Source organism: Porites lutea, chromosome 6, assembly GCF_958299795.1.
Source record: "Porites lutea chromosome 6, jaPorLute2.1, whole genome shotgun sequence".
NCBI lineage: Eukaryota > Metazoa > Cnidaria > Anthozoa > Scleractinia > Poritidae > Porites > Porites lutea.
In genome coordinates, this window is record NC_133206.1 from 29652141 (window position 1) to 29670123 (window position 17983).

The 17983-nt window shown below is 38.3% G+C and overlaps 1 protein-coding gene across 1 annotated transcript; it reads left to right on the forward strand.

Moving 5' to 3' along the window:
- The first annotated feature begins 791 nt into the window (after positions 1-791).
- Positions 792-15458, forward strand: LOC140940217 (CCR4-NOT transcription complex subunit 3-like). The gene is made up of 22 exons (XM_073389137.1): positions 792-1005; positions 1099-1166; positions 1276-1350; positions 1493-1582; positions 1809-1869; positions 3105-3172; positions 4365-4391; positions 4946-5014; positions 5305-5373; positions 5681-5725; positions 6139-6186; positions 6858-6924; positions 7381-7553; positions 7762-7918; positions 8033-8057; positions 8509-8807; positions 9199-9632; positions 10035-10149; positions 11792-11990; positions 13053-13185; positions 14211-14336; positions 15034-15458. The coding sequence occupies exons 1-22, from the start codon at positions 981-983 to the stop codon at positions 15130-15132; spliced, it is 2472 nt and encodes an 823-aa protein (XP_073245238.1). The 5' UTR covers positions 792-980; the 3' UTR covers positions 15133-15458.
- The last annotated feature ends 2525 nt before the right edge of the window (positions 15459-17983 follow it).

Here is a 17983-nt window from a genome sequence, read left to right on the forward strand (position 1 = left end):
ATTGTCATTTAAATAGGAATTAATCACAAATATAGAATGTTTTCCCGACTTAATAAAGCCATAAAATTCATCTGTCAGCCCTTTAGGCCCTTTCACAGACCCAAATGACAGATTTCCCTACCCTTTAATATACTTCTGCGCGTTTTTTTGGTTTTAGAAAAGAGTATCAATTTTAATATTCTCTTCTTTAGTGTAGATCGCCAGGTTTTATTATAACTTTTGCCTGCACGTTCTTATAATTGACGTAAGCAGCCCCTGCCCTCTCTCTTGTACACGGAAATTTAAAAGTCAGTCTGTATAAATTAAAATATACAAATATTAAAACCAAAATAAGCAAACATTAAAACCATTCCCAGTAGCGAGAAAGTTCGGTGTTAAACTGATACACTCTGGCCAGTAGAGCCGTCCTCGCGAGTTAAACATTTATACCAGTCAATTCCATGCAAATAAAGAGAATGAGGATAACACTGGGAAGAAAGAAACTCCATCAAAGAGTTTCGTGAGCGAATATGTATATAAAGTGACAGGCAACGAGCTGAACCGCGTGTAAAGGGCCTGGGTCAAGCTACCAGTCTGTTCTTGTTGTCAAAATAGTTGTCGAGAACAGAAATGAAAGCTTTTTTTCGATACGCAAAAGAATAATCCCGATTGAAATAAATAAACAGTGATCGAATAAAAGAAATTGTCGGCTGTTTAGCGCTAAGTGACGTGATGTTTTCAAATTCGCTGCTACATTCGAACTCCAGGAAAAACACGCTTTTGCGCATGTCAAATGGGTACCTCGCTCATGCGCTTTTTCAAGAGTCATCCCATAGTAGTCTTTATGGCGAGGTGAAAAGCCTCATTTAGGGAGATATTTCTTACTGTACTTGAATTAATATCCACTATTTCTCTTCATTATTGCGGAATTTGAACGCTGAATGATTTAGTAGTTCCTCTAGCTACAGAATTATGCTTCTTGAAAGCGACGCACCGAGGTAATGGCGGATAAACGGAAGCTTCAAGGTATGAGACGAAGTGTACTGGCTTTCATGGCTATTTTTGATCTGCGGAGTTTTTCGCGAACTTCCTTTTACTTCACTTCTTGTCTATGTTTAGGGGAAATTGACCGTTGCCTTAAGAAAGTCACAGAAGGCGTAGAAACTTTTGAAGATATCTGGCAAAAGGTATCTGGCAAAGTTACAAGTCATAAAATCTAACAAACGTGATTGTGATGCTATTCTCAGCACGTTTAACTCACTTTAGATTATTCCAAATTTTTACGCATTCTTCCAGGTTCACAATGCTACAAATGCGAATCAGAAGGAAAAATACGAGGCAGATCTTAAGAAAGAAATCAAGAAATTGCAGGTTTGTTTCTTCTTTCCTCTTGTACAATTGCAAGCTATATAAATAATAAGCTTACTTGATATACAGTTGTGCACCCTATATCATATCCACTTTCGGTTTGCCGCCAGTTTTTAATTTCAAATTATTTTCGCCTCTTTTGCAGCGGTTGCGAGACCAAATTAAGACATGGATGGCCTCGAACGATATCAAGGATAAGCGAACTCTCCAGGATAATAGAAAGCTCATCGAGACGGTATAATTTCATAATGTAATCTTGTTGTTAACTTAATTCAAAATGGCGTTCATTAATCGGCGCCATTTTGTGACGCTTAATGTTTATAGATTGTACTACTTTGGCGAGAATTAACTCAGTATGTAACTGATTGTTTAATTGTATTACCTGAAAAATTCTTGTGGATTACATTGCTGTAAAGTGGATACTGTCTCATTGTTTGCTTGTTAAATGTTTTGTGTTGTAGCAAATGGAGAGGTTTAAAGTTGTTGAGAGGGAGACAAAAACAAAAGCTTACTCAAAAGAAGGTAAAATAATTTAAGTTAATTTATTATTTCAGGTGCTTGAAACATTCTTCATTTCACCTGCACTGATATACCTCTGAGATTCTACATTCTCAATTTTGAGAGACACAGGGCATTTACTTTGTTATTTGTTAGTTGGCTATTTGCTGTGAAATTCTTGAAAGGGAATACTGACAACAATAAGTAAGGATGAGAATCACGCAGCTATCAATATTATTACCAATTACCTAATGGCCTGGTTTCCGAGATCTCGTCTTACCACTGATTCCTTTGTAAAATTTATGATGTGTTCATAAGAGAGGGCGTGCTGGCTCTGTTCCCGAGATCTCGTTTCTCGTATGGAAAATCCTGCCTTATGAACACTTCAGCCTGGTTACTGGGATGAAATCAGGTTGAATTCTTCACAACAGCGCATTGCTGGATGGCATCATGTTGCTTTGCGTGTTGTATTTTTCACATTGCAAGCATCCCATTTAACTACAGTGGTATAGCTGTAAGAGTTGCCAAAGCTATGATGGGCACAAATTTGGTTTCTCAAATTTCATGCGACAAGTTATCCCTAGGACCTTTGGCCTTTCTCACCTCTTAAACTGAACTGAAATTTCTCATATGAACCCAAGGTGAAATTGGTCACGGTAACCAGGCCAGCTTGGTCAATCGGTCTTATGTGAAGAGGCCCTTAGAGCTCTGCAAGTTGTTACAAGGCGATAACCTTGTTAGCCATTTACCATGCAACACATGATTTTGTGAAGTCCAAGATAACAAAGGGTATTTACCGTTATATTTATGGGTATCTTTGACTGAAAAAGACACAACAAACATTGTGCAAGTGCATCTAAATAAAAATGTGATTACAATGATATTATTCATCATAAAGATCATGTGTATTCATGAGGAGCTTGTTATCATTTGTTTCATGGTAGTCACATCTTTTTCTGATTGAGATTGATAAGAATGCAACTATTGTGAGACAAACTATAAACAAGCCTATCAAAATCAGTTTTATATATAGATCTGTACATCTTACGTGTATGTTGACATGTTCAAACTGTCTTTACTCTATCACATCTTTATGACTTTTAATTTTCCCAAATTGTCACAGCTCAAGACTAGAAACTAGGGTTAATGATGAATTTCCAAGGCTAGTCACAATAACCCGGTGATATTGTGTGTCTGTTGTTCTAGTACTACTAAGAAATTTTCTACCGTCTTCTCACTTGTGATGTTGCTATTGACAGGCCTTGGACTTGCCACTAAGATAGATCCAGCTACAAAAGAGAGGGAAGAGGCCAGGATCTGGATAACTGTAAGAATACTTTTTTTGGAGTAAATAAGTTTTGTGGTAGTTTTTTTTTTTATATGAAATGGACTTATAATGTCTCATTAAAAAGTGCACATTTATACATGTACATGTGTCCGTAACGATTTTATTAGTCATGTGTGTGTTTCATTATAGATGTCTTCATTATTATGGAGTTAAAGAAAAAATGATGGTGCTTCAATGCTTGTTTATTTCTTCAAAATGTTTTATAATGTCAAACAAATATTCACTCAAATTTCTGTGAATTATATACTAATTTAGTTAATAATGAAATCCATGTCATAGTACTTTGATTTATTTTTAATGAGGCAAATGAGTTTATTATGCACATGAGGTTAGGCACAAGAATGTCATGAGACCTCTTTACTTTTTTGGGATCATCTGTGTCAAGTTACAGGCCTTGGTACGGTACTGCTGGTAATAAGCTCTCATACATTTTGTCGGCTCTTAAAGGTTGCTCAAGGACCAAGATAAAAATTTGGCTAATAAGACTGTAAATACTAGCTAGACTTGGATAAGCCCATATGCTTCAATGCTTACAGGTTGTGTTTGTAAATAACATGTAGCACAGGAATCGACTCAAGGCTCAAGAAGCTACCTTCTTGAAGTGTCAAATCATTAGTTTTCATTTCAACTTTGGATGTGCATCACGCTTTTTTTGAGGACGGGAATGCAAAGCAACAAATTAACTTTTTCTTTTCTTAAACTTTGATGTAATCCTTTAGAATTCAACTCCAGCGAAAATTGCCAACATTTGATAAATTGAACGAGATGGAATAAGCGTGATTAAGCTTGAAACAATGAGACTTCACTCTTTTTAAGTGACGTTTTAGTAGCCGTTGCCATCGTTGTTACTTAAGCTCCATATTTAATCCTTTTGGTATTTAGTTCTGGGCCAATAGCTCCTTGAAATTAGTTTTGTCAACACGAAACTTCTCTTACAACTGTTAGTTCCACAAAGGTGTAGTAGCCCGTTATATATGAAACATGCACAACTAGCAAGCTGTGGGGAGGGGAGGGGACCCAAAGCTGGGTTATAGAAGAGAATGATGGACCACAGTTGCATTGGCATCTGCTTGTATTGCCTCCTAACAGTAGAACTGCTATACATAGAGTTCGAGTAATGAAAATTTCTTACATCATTGTTTTTTCCTTTTCTTTTCTTTTCTCACTGCAGGAAGTTCTGGATAGGCTTCAAATAGAGGTATGCTCTAGTTTCGCTGATGGAATGATGAATTTGATCATGATGCATCACTAGTTGTTTAAGTTTTTTTTGTGTGTGTGTGTGTGCACATATGTATTTGTTATCTTTTTACATTTGCATTCCCAACCTGGGAAAAATGGACAAGTTTTAATTCTTGCTACTCTGATTCCATTGCTCTTATGACTCATCTTACATGTCTGATTTTTTTATTTTCATTGGGCCATAAGCCCTCTTGCGACTCTGCTCATGACTCTAGCACCCAACTTCATCACCAGTGGAAATCAGCCTTAATAACTGGGCACCAAGATTTTAGTTAGAAGGGTGTCCTTTGTATTCCACTGTACGGAAAATTCATGGAAAAACTTAGTACATGTATCTTAGTATAATTTTTATGGTTAAAACAAATTGCCTTCTAGATAAATACTATGTTGTACCCAGTTTTAAATGTCTGACTTAAAGAATGCTGGACCCTCTAGTTTAATTTAGTAGTGGCAAAGTAATACAGGAGAAAATGTTACGTGCCAATGTAACATTCTCTGTTGTTTTGATCAAAGGTGGACCAGATTGAGTCAGAAATAGAGCAAGTTTATGCAGGATCACGGAAGAAGAAGCTTGACAGAGATGTAAGATTTGTACTAATGAGGAAAAAAGTACAAAGGTCGAAGATATTACCATTAATTGATAGTCCATGAGGACATTAATTTGTTATTACACATTATAAAAACCTTGGTTAAAATAATTTATTTTACTTTTATTTTATTCAGTGCTTTATTCTTTGATAAAACTTGAAAGAATGTTTTTTTGTTGTTGTCAGGAACATCATTTTGCATTACAGTACCACTCAAGTTGACTGTATTAAAAGTGGTTGTAGAAAATCAAAGTGAACTAAATTTTATCTTCCTTGTTTGTACAGAGGCAGGATAAGGTGGATGAACTGCAAGAATGGGCAGGCAAGCATCGACACCACAACCAACAATGGGAGGTGAGATTGTTATTCCTCAGTCATGATTTAATATATTGGGCATTTTCTTAGGCTTTCTTGTATAATCTCTTAGAACCTCTGAGTTGACTGTATGATGTTCTTATGTGTATGTTTTGCAGTATGTTTGACTATGGGGAAGTTTCCAAAAAAATTTATGGTTTAGAAAATTGGCATTCTATTGTCTGATGTAACAAAAGTAAGAACATAAAGTACTTGTAGAACTTCTTACCCCAGTTCTTTAGAACATTCTTGTTCTTAAATGTCGTTTGAAGTTTTACTGCAATGTTTGATTTTTTTTTTTCTTCAGACTATCCTAAGGATGCTGGACAATGGCACAATAGAACCTGATGATGTATGTTTTTAATTAACTCATTGAGATAACCTGTAAGCAATAAATTTAAATGTACTGTGACAGTACAGTGTAATAAAAAAAAAATGACTACATTTCTGTAGGCTCAATAAGCTGGGTTGGTACATGTAGATCACTGGTCTGTCAAGTGAGATGTCATACAACCAACCAGAGTCAGAGTCAATCAGAGTCAACCAACCAGTGGTGTAGTGGGTGATGACATTAAGCCACTGGTCTTGTCTCCTTCATCTGTCACATAAAGTGAATGCAAAAGTACTCTTGCTGCCGTTCAAAAAGGGCAGGGGTTAGAGAGCACTGTAGTGTATGGCTAGGGGTTCTTATGGACCCATACTATTTTACACAAGTGGTGTGTTGTCTCTTATAGTACTCATTAAACCTGATTTCTTCCTTTACAGATTAAGAAATTACAAGATGACATGGATTATTACCTAGAATGCTACAAGGTATTTTTTTTAGAAAAAAAAATACAAAATACACGCAATATAGAAGACATCAAAAAGCAAAAATATTTAGTTAAAACTATTAAAGTGTACAAAATGTTAACTCAAATTCATTTAATTAATTACAAAATAATTAAGATTATGCTTAAAATAATATTTACATTCATGGATTGCCTGGCTAAGAGAGTTAAAATCCTTGAAAACATGAAAAAAAACATTGTATGCCTTGGAAAACAAGAGCGTGGGGAAATAAATTAACTCTTATTTGGTTATGAAATTTCCAGGGTCATTGATTCAGTTTTTTATTGTTACTGAAACAATAAGCTGTTCTCTCTTAATGTGTGTTTCTTTGGACGATTCCAAACTTAGATTCTTAGTTTAGAATTAATTTTGGATTTGCTACAACTAGAGAATAAACAAGAGATCTTTAAAATGAATTAAAACATGGTGAGCCTTGGGAAACTATCAGGTGACCCTTTGTCTGGTCCTTTTCCAAAAAAATACTCAGGTCTAGATTTAGATTCACTGAGCATGGATTCTTTAGATTCAAAATCCACTTAGGGATTTTAGTAAAGAAATGTGATGTCTTTTTTTGGAGTCAAGAGCCTGATTTTTTTATTTTTCCCCAAGCAACATACCAAATGTTAGTGAAGTAATGAGATTGAATTTTGCAGGAACCTGACTTTCAAGAGAATGAGTACATGTATGATGACCTGGACCTTGAAGTTGATATAGCATCCGGTAAGTATTCTTTTTTATTATTATTTTTTCTTTCCTGAGGTGTTAGTCTCCCATGCAGCCGTTATTTACATCGTCACACAATGTCTCACCTCGCCTGCTCCCCCTCCCTGGCCCCACCATGTTATGTGAGGAGCATGGAGTTTTTCATGGTGAGACGAAAATAAATTGTGTTGTGATAGTTTCAACAAAATGGCTGCTGTGCATTCACCATGCAGTGGTTTTCAAGGCCAAAATTCTGCATTTCAAGGTTAAATACTCCCTTTTAAAACACACAAATAAAAAAGGAGAGTTCTAAAGAACCCTTGTTTTTCTTTTTGTGGACAAGGAAAGCTTTTATTAGAAAATCATCCTTGGAGAAATTCAACCTTGTTTTCATGGCGGAGCAGGTACAAATTTTTTGAAGAATTTCCAGGTACATTTTGTACACCATGGTCATAACTTGTCTTTTCTTTGCAGTGAATGCTCTGGCAACATCACCAGATGATGATATGGATCTTATTCTTAATCATGTGCCTTTGTCACCAAGTTCTACGATACCTCCAAACTCACCTGGCACACCCGGCACACCTGGCACACCTGTAACACCAACAACACCAGTGACGCCTGGAGTAGGCACTAAAATTAGTCTGGTAATAGTAATTCAGACATGTTACTGAATCTTGGTAAAAAGATAATATTGTTATTAACTAATACCTATTATTACTAGCTAATAGCTTAAATTTTATCTCAATACTGGAATTGGCGGCTACCAGATGTGCTGGATTTGAGTCATCACTCAGTTTTGCTCATGAAAAAGTTGCCTTTTAAACTGGTTTTGCTATCCATTTTCTTCATCAGAACTCACCCAGGAAGAATTCTAAGAATGGATCCTCTCAAGGTAGTAGTAGTAGTTCACCACCTCGGACGTCTTCATTGAAAACCAATAGCATAGGCCAGCAGTCATTCACGCAAGCGTCATCAGCAACAATTTCAAGTCCAGTCATCATTAAAGCTAGTGAGTGCAGTGTCTATTGAGTTCTTTTTTTTTGAGTTGTTCTGTTTTTCTCTGGAGCTTGTCTTAAGTTTTTCTTTAGTTTTTAACTTGTTTTTTTGGTTGTTTTTTCTTTAGGTAATACACCAGCTAAAGTAGTTAAGTGAGTATCTGTTGAGTTAACTTTTATTCAATTAAAGATTGCTAAATTTTAGCATTCTGATCTTTGTGATCTTTTTTTTTCCTAAGTTCATTCAGTTTTGTTTGCCTAACAATCTACGGTCACTGCTCTTCTTTATTAGTGCTGCTATGAAATATAATTTTTGCAGACATCATTTCTATCTAAAGCCCCTTTTTTTGACTGGATCAAATTACTTATTATTTCATATTATTTTATCAGACAATTTGGAGTCAGACTGGTTCTGATTGTCCAGACTTCTGCTGCACAACATATGCAACTGTGGCTGTAAATGCCATTATCTATGTGGGCAGCAATGAGAATTTTACAACTCAACTGTCTCTTGGGGTGTAATGTGCAGATTCTTGGTACTTGAAAGTTTATACAACAGGAGGAAAATTTTCTATTTTTTGCCTTGTTTATTCTTTTGTTATAGTTCAATGATGCATCCCAATGCCTTTGAAAATCATGAATCCAGTAATGGAGAAGAGCAGTCACTTAAGACTCCTCCACCAAACACTCCTCCACCGCCCGTGTCTGGGTATGCAGTGGCTGCCAGTGGACAGCAGAACCATGTGGACAGTGGACCAGTATCACCACCGGCATCTGCTGTAACGTCAAGATTAGTGAATCATGTCTCCTCAGCAGCACCAACGATACCCAATAGCATATCAAGACTTGCGTCATTGGCTGGAAATAGTACAGACCAGTCTGTGCAGAGCAACCACCTTCCTGGTAAGTTGATTATGGAAATGAAAGCCGACAACAACAACAACAACAACAAAAATGATAATAGTAAAAATAATAATAACTAAAGGTAAGGGAGTATGGGTGAGATTGACGGAAATGCTCTTGTGCCCACACTGTGCTTTACGTAAATTTTGAGCATGAGTGATAGAAGGTCCAAATGAGCATGCTCAGATTGCATTCAATGCATTCCATTATTTCTCGTTTAAAGTCCAAGCAAATGCTGGCTACACACGTGCCCTGCATGTGTACATACATTCAGCACATGGGTAAAAACAAACCTGTTGATTAGGATTGTGTGCTTGGTCTTTGCCTTCCTGTTAGACAGTGAATGACCATTTTGCAGGTTATAAACTTTCGTTCTCTTAAATTTTTGCAGAAACAGAAAGCATCCCATCAAGCATGTCCGATTTTGTGTCATCCATTGCATCCCTTTCCATCACATCTCCTCCAACGATATCAACAGCAACACAACCATCACAGCCAAACTCAATGCCGCAACCATCTCCAGGTCTTAGTTCTGTGATAGGAATCAAGCCTGCAACATCCTCAGTGGTACCGACACCTGTACAGTCTGTTTCAACAAGCCTGACATCCTCTGCGCCTCCAAGTTCTGTCCCTTCATCTGTTCAGTCGTCAGATCTTAGTGGCTTTAACTTGTCGATGCCTCCTCCTATGGTGTCCAATTCCAGTTCCATGTTGTCAAACTCTACAGTTTCAATGGGAGAACCTTTGGTGCATGTACCTTCGTCCAATCCACCCACATCAATTTTGAATGGTTCCCATCTCATGTCTAACACAGGAGTGAGTCAGGTATTTGTGGCAGTACAGTCGACTCTGTCCTAACAGACACCTCTATAAGACCGACACCCTGCATTCTTTACTCCCTTTCTTTGACTCTCTGCAAGACCGACGTCACTCTTGACGGACCTTTAGTGCCAGTCCTAATGGTACCCTTCAAGAGAGAGTCCACTCTATGGGTTTTGTTAATAGACACTGTTTTTGGCATAGTGAATTGTGAAATTGTACACTTGTACACTGTAGACCAAACCTTTTCTCAGTTCCTTTTTATTTGATTACCGATGCATTACCTTTCTAAGTAAAACGCTGAATAAGATATCATAGACCCCATACCGAGAGAATTTTCTGGCATGTTATGTTTACTTCAAAAATCTAGTTAAATTGACTTCTTCTCTTCATATTTTTTTTCAACAGGCCTCAACATCAAATTCATTTTCATCACTGAAGTCGATAGCAGCACAAGCAGTAGCTACAGCAGGGTTGAATAATCCAATCTCTGCACCAACAGACTACAGTGCAGAAAGCAGAGGTGAAGATTATTATTTTATTATTGAGAAATAAATGTCAAATTTCCCAAAATGACGTCTTACACATGAAATTTTCAGAATTTTACTTGTGTTTTCACAATTCTTTGTGAAATTTGACATTTATTTTCTCAGGCTCCCATGAGAAATAGTCTTCGGTGTTATTATAGATAACTAATTATATCTATAGCCCTTGAAAAATGTAAAAAAGAATGCGACATTGTTTAAATTATTCTGGTACAAGGCTTTTGTCCTCTGCAAATTTAAATTACTCAATTTCCTGATGGATTCCGTCTTCACCCCTTGCACTGTCAGAAGGGGCCAAAGTCAAATGTAGAATGTAACTTCAAGTCATAGCAAAAGAAAACTCCATATTTCATTTCACCGAGTTGATCATATTCAACCTGACTATCATCCTTACAGTGCAACTACTGTAACTGGGGCCACCTGGACAAAGTTGACCAATCGGATTACAGGAAAATAACAACACATTCCAAGAAAGTTGGTTGTGGGCCAATCAGCAGCTCATTAGAAAACAATAAGTTACTAAAAGTACAAAATTTAAGTATTGACAGCAAACATTTCACACTAAAGCAGAATGTTTCACCAGACAATGTTTTTCTATTTGAAACTAGCACCCCAGAGACATATTTGTTTGACACAAGCTGTTATTTTGTCATCTACCAGCAATTTCTTCACTACCATTGCTGCACTTTACAATAAAAACATGCAACCAGGATATGACCAACGTTTTCATTTTTCGCCTCAGTCAACACTAACAGACCTCTCAGGAAACATACGCTTTCGTGTCAGTGGGTTCAGAAGGTCACGTCTGTAGTTTGTAATTGGTTGATTTTGATCCATGTTGTTGATCTTGTTCTGTGGTAATAATGATTGACAACTAACGTTCTCGGAATGTATTGTTATTTTCCTGTCTTCCAACTGGTCAACTTTGTTATAGTAGTCGCTCTTTAAGTGTTACCAGCTCTTGACTTTGTCTTTGTCCTATGACCTTTTATTGAATCTTTCTGTATTTTCAGTTTTAACCCTTTAAGCCCCAAGATCCAAAGACAAAGTCTCCAGACTTATCTCCATACATTTGTTTTAAGAATAGTTCAGAGAATTTGGTTTAAGATCAAAGCATTCTCCTCTTGGTAATCAATTTAGTAATTCTCATAACCTTTACTCTTAATGATCTGCTGTTGTTGTTAGGAGAAAATTGATGTTGGTCACTCTTGGGGCCTAAAGGGTTAAAGGGGCGATGTCACCAGGGTATTGCTGCTCTAGGTCAATTCTGTGCTTATGTCATAACTTAGTGTCTGCACCCTTACAAAAAATGCTCCTGTAGAGTTATTAAGAAGATAATGTAATAAATAAATTAATAAATAATAAATTTTGGGTGATTTTCGCAGGCGTAGCATTTAAACTTGAGAAAGTTGTTTCAGTCCGTGTTCATCCTTGTCCTCCATTGCAACCGAAAACAGGAAACAGTTTCAATGCTTAAATATACATGCAGTCTTCAATAACAAAACTGTTCCTTTATTTTTGGAATTCAATTGATGCAAAGACAAGTTTCAGCCTTTTAAAAAGATGGCAAATAGCGTGACTTAGCCCCTTAAAACTTCTCATTTCTTTATCCGTTTTTAGGACTATTTGATTCAAGTGGTAGTCAAACAGCAGATGAGAGCAAAGTAGTTCAAGAGACAAACACAGCACACCTTCAGCCTCTCCTTGGCGTGGCGCCACTGGGTCCTGTACCCTTGAACAAAGAGAGGTGTTATCAGTTGGCTATGCTGGAAGCTGCTTACCATCATCTACCACTTCCGGCAGACTCAGAGAAAGTCAGGTACAAACACGTTTTGTGGTAATAGGAATGTGATGAAACAAAAATCAAGAGCCTAAAGGAACTTGACGTTTCAATGGCTTTGTGTCATCAATTCTTATCAGAAATGTGTTGGTGAATTTTAAGCCTAGTGATAACATGAGAAAGATGTTTATTCAGTCTGTGACACAGGCAGCTCGGAAGAAAAAAATCAGAATACTCCCAACAGTAGTTGAACCATATCAATTTCGGTTTATGGAAGACTACCTACCTACCCCTCCCCTAAGCCAGCATTATGACTTACTTCTCACTTAGGGCAAAATGTTGGGTTAGGGGAGGGGTGGTTGGGCAGTTTCCCAGAAACGTAAAATTGTTCCGTTAAACCTATGACCTTCTGGTATAAACTAGTCAAGATGCTCTACCACTAAGCTGCAGGAGACGTGGGAGTTCGGTCGTTTCGATACAAAGTCTTTTCGATACGAACTCGAGGAGTGATATTGCACAAAAATTTTGATCACTTCAAGTATATGGTTTGCGGGTGAACATGCAAAACATTTTGGGTGCATATTCTTCATTCCTTAAGCCAAGTACCTGGAACTATTTACACCTGAACTGAATAAACTTGTATCAAAACGACTTTGTATCGAGAGAACGTAAACCGAGACATGTGGAAGTATAGTTACTTTCCTGGAGATTATATTCTTTTTAGCTCTGGTGGCTTTCTGCATGATTTGAAACTTTTGATGAAATATCACAGACAACCCACAGTACACGTACGCAGAAAGAAAATGTTATCTTGTTTGTTCACCTTCACCTAGCCTTTAATGTAAGCATAATTCATTCGGGCAAGCAAGCGCTTATTGATCGCTATCCTTGATGCAAAGTCGTCTTCAATGCATTTGTAAAACTGGCTATATAGAATGAACTCATTGTTCAGGGAAACTTCGAACACTTGTTTTGATCCCTACAAACTGTAAAACACTCACAAACAAATCACCTCTATTAATATTATCTCAAGCTTGCGAGTACAGTGACATAGGCGACTCAAAAGAAAAAATTTGATGTTCTTGTGTTGTTTATTGACAGGCATTGTTTACCACGTAATCCCTACCCTACACCCCCTCACCATCATCAACATCCCCCACAACATGTAGACTCTATAGAATTTTTCCAGAGATTGTCAACAGAGACGCTGTTCTTCATTTTCTATTACCAAGAGGTAAGTATCTGGTGTTCTTTGAAGTGGGAGGCTAAAAAAGGCTGCTCAGTCATGCCTTGGTTATGAGGGTGAATTAAGTCCCCAAAAATATGCTCACAGAGCTTTACAGGCATAGAAATAACTTTTTTGGAGAACCAAGGGGCTTGATATTTCCGATTAGGTCACTGGTTTAGTCAGACAAAGAAGAAATTCGCGGGACGTACATTAACTATGTTGAATTTAAATTTCTTTTATTGCTATGCAAATCTTCAGCATTAATAATTATAATGGTCGTCAGTATTGCTATTAATTTTTTATCTGTCTGTTTGTGGTGCCTGGCCGCCGGTTAGATTTGCTCTCACACTAGACAAATGTTAGTCAAATGTTAGACATTATCCCATGAAGAACCGTTATTTCAACTCTGGTTTCGCAGCTTCTTTTATGCTCTTTGGAATTAGGAGTTTTGTGTGTATGATATTGCCTAGTCCCTAGGCCTCATTATTCCTTCTCGGCCAATTCGTTTCGGGTCACGTCGTCCGAGCGATAAGTGAGGCCGTTTCTGGCCCGTACGCGTCGGATACGAGAAGGCCTGGGAAAACGCCGTGCAGGGACTAGGCAATGTATGATTCTGACTGACTACTCCTAATTGCAACAATATATTTTTTAAAATAGAAAAATGAAAACAAAAAAGACAACGGAAAGAAGCTAAATAGGGATAAATTAGGCACCCCCACTACATCCAAGGATCTGGTCTGTTGAGAGAACGAAGTTCAAAAAGTCTTTACAATAGCCAATGATAAAGAAAAATTTAGTTACGTTCTCTTATCTCAGTTGATGTCAATTTTTTAAATTATTATACCATACTGCTAATAAGTGTTTTTCGGGGTTATCATTATTTTTTTCTTTTTCTTCTTTTTGTTTTTCCTTGTTTGTAAGACAACGCTTTTACAGTTAGAAACTTCAAGTCTGTCCTTTTAAGGGGACGCTTGCTTTAATCAGCAAAATGACAGAAAACGGTAGTCACTTCTTGTTAATATTTATTTCAGGGAACAAGAGCACAGTACCTAGCAGCGAAAGCGTTGAAAAAACAGTCTTGGAGATTTCACACTAAGTACATGATGTGGTTTCAAAGACACGAAGAACCCAAAGCTATTACGGACGAATATGAACAAGTAGGATTACCTTAATCTCTAAAGTGGGTTTATTTGTATCCTTGTGTTGTTAGAAGGAATTTGGACAATTCCAAATTGATTGGTTGTTTGGTTGATCGATCAATTGATTCAATCATTCATTCGTTCATTAATTGGCTGATTGATATGTATCTTTATTGCGTTCTTCCTTTCTTTCTATGCCGTTATAAAAGGGACAGTGTCCCAATAATGCGCACATAAGGGAAAAAGGAACAATATTATCATTGATCTGTAATTCTGAGAAGTTTTAGTGTAGCATCGAACTCGGCCAAGCGCGATGCAAACGGATCTTCTCAAGGTTCTCTTACACACCCTCGCATCTTTTGAATTCCCGACATCGTGTTAGAAAATCAAAGGCTGGTACATGCGTAGTAACGTAACGGGATACTGTTCCTTTAATTGCTTCTTATAAGCTCCCCCACCCCCCATTGATAGGCCCATCTATCTGTAAACCAAACACATACAAAAACAATACATACGATCAGACCTCCCCCCCCCCCCCCCGACCCCGCATATAAGCCCCATCCAAATTTTTTGAAATGGATTTCGACTTCCGGTTGACGTCACAGCGTCTGTCGCTCAAAAATGCTGTTGTTTAAGCTCCTTATTGTCGATGGGTTTAACTGGAAATGCATCCTATTATTCATTCATTTTCTGACTTTGGGTTCTGTCCTTTCAGGGAACTTACATCTATTTTGACTATGAAAAATGGGGCCAAAGAAAAAAAGAGGGCTTCACATTTGAGTATAGATACCTCGAAGACAAGGAACTGCCTTAGAGGATCGTAAAGAAGGGTCAATAACCAGGCGTGGTCTAAATCGCGAGACACAAACCTCAAGGATAAAAACCAAACAACAAATGGCACGTGACCTATGCGTGCGAGGCACGTGCTAGCAACGAAGAGGACGTGAGAGGAAAAGGTTGCGACACTCGTGCAGATTTTTTTTACCGGCAGTGTCCATGTTGGGTTAGTTTGAAGGGATTAACGGATCTGATCTTGACAGCTCCGTTCGACCTCGTCTGTTTTATGAACACTGGCTTGTTTATAATTGTAAATATGAATGCTAGCTCTAACAATTCCGTTCATTAAAAAATTGAAGCATATGCGGTCCGTTTCCTCTTGCAGTAACTAGTTAACACCTCTTCTCCGGTTAAAGATACAAACTTTCGCGTTAAATTGAATTTTTTGGACGCGCAGCTAAATCCTCGGCGAAACGTGTTGAAAGCTTAGCACTTGGTTTAAAGAACTTGTTGTTACTCGGGCTCAGCGTTCAAACTTTTTTTGTCTTATACAATATTTTTCTTAATGTGTGGCCGACAAATATAAGATTTCGTTCGTGACCTATGTCCTAACCTGCGTCTAAAACCGGCTAGTAACGTCTGCCAACGGACTCAACGAATCACCGGAAGTGCGTTTCGAGTTTCCCTTGAACCTCACTGGCCAATCGAACAATGGCTTTTTTAACAGGCTAATCGTAGCGCATGCTTGCGGACTCAACGAATCACCGAAAGTGCGTTTCGAATTTCCCTTGAACCTCATTCGCCAATCGAACAATGGCTGTTTTAACAAGCCAATCGTAGCGCATGCTTGCATAAGGACTGTACCAGAGGTTTAGTTTCGTCTGCTGCGCAGGGTATCGATGTGTCTTCTCTAGAAGACGTTCATTACGGTCCCTGTTGCTCGTTGATGCCTACCTCAGAAATCTTAAACCCGACTTAGTTGTTAGTACCCTTTGCACATATACCCTTGTGTTGTAATGTTTTAGTCAGTATAAAAACTGCCTCTCCTCTCCTCTCCCTCTAACCCAATATTTTGCCCTTTGTTCGTTAATGTTAACGTAACGGGGAGGGGAGGAGAGGGGAAGGTGGGCGTGTATTTCCTTTATGGTAATGCTTACCTCACCTCTACCCCACCTAGGAGCCAATTACTCCTTCCCCACCCCGCCTCACCAAGTTTGCGTACCGTTAGTACTGCCGCCTTTTAAGCCTCTATAGCGCCCACTTCTTCGAAGAACTACTTAGCACAACCCTTTTAATGTGCGACGAAATTTAATCTCTCTAGCTTAGCTTAGAGAACTCTTTTCTGCAGTTTTCAATTTTGGGGTGGCAATTTCGGCCAATACCAAAATAATTGTACTGCCTAATCACAACAGTCAGAACTGAAAGCAAGTACATGTACGCGTTGCCAAGAGCGGAAACAAGCATGCTACTTAGATTTGGGTTGGAGGTTTGTTCATATTCTTGAAGTAATGCGATAGCAAAGAAATAACAAATCTATTGATACTCTTCCTAAAAAATATGTGGACGCGTTGCGTGACGATAAAAAACGGCTGCCCACGACTGTACTTTGTCAGGAGCCGACCTCCTGACTTTGTGGAAACAGGCTAGTGCGATGACGGTCAGATTTGTGAGTTCCCCGTGCGACTGAATCCGGATTCCCTTCTATAGGGCGAAACTGTGGTGCGACCCTGGTGTTCGATTACTAATACCGTAAATCCTCTATTAAGCTCCCCCCTCTCAAATAATCCCCCTGCCTCTAATAAGCCCCCCTTTTCAGAGGAAGAAAATTAATAAGCCCCACCCCCCCTGTCCGCTCCCCTAGTTTTTGTTCACTAATAAATGATAGACGTATTAATCAATCACGACTGTAATACTTCGTGTGCACTGATCCGGGATGGTTAATTTAATAAGCCCCCCGGAGGGCTTAATAGAGGATTCACGGTGGGCTCCTGGTCACTCAACTTTATGTGCGCTGTTAATTTGCATGTCAGAAAAGCAGTCTGCGAATAACAGGGCACCGAAATTTAAGTATGCTTTTCATTAGTATTTGAATTGTGAAAGCTTGGAGAGCCATTATGGCCATTTTTGCCTGGTACAGCCAAACGTGAACGTTTTTGAATGAGCAGTGCGCTTGAAGGGAAGAAACGAATCAGTGCTGTCTAATTAAATCAAATTTTGGCGCGTGCACTAACCGCTGACGAAAATATAACTTAAGGCCAAGAAATTTTCTAAACTCGTCCTCAGGCCTTCTCAAACATACAGAGCATTTTCCGTTGAATTTCTGTGATACATCTTACCTTATCATAAAATTTCTTATCTTGATGAACAGAGGGTGTAACAAAATAAAAGGTAGTCTTTTTAATTGCCCAGTAGAAAGGAACGTTAAAGCAGAGGCGTTTTGTTAGAAAATAAGGGTGAGAACATGGTAAGAGTGAACGGAGTACATATACAGCGTTCAATCTATCTTATTTCCCGTCCTTACGAGAGGAAACGTAGAAGGTGGATTGCGTTTGAGAGAATATTGACTCGGACCGTGGCCATGGGTGTCAGAGACGTTTCATGCGTTTTTTCCGGTTTCAGCCTGCGGTCAACACCAAAGTATCCCACCATCTGGTAAAATTAGGAATCCAGCAAATTTTTGCTGTAGAATCCGGAATCCTGGGCTTGGAATCTGGAATACAGCTACAACTCGCAGAATCCGGAATTCCATTAACGATTGGAATCCGGAACCCGAGTTCCACTGACAAAGAATCCACAATCCAGTACCTCGAATCCCGAATTCATGGCATGGAATTCAGAATCTAAAGGGTGCGTTTCTTTAGGATGATCCGGATCAGTGATCGGAGATC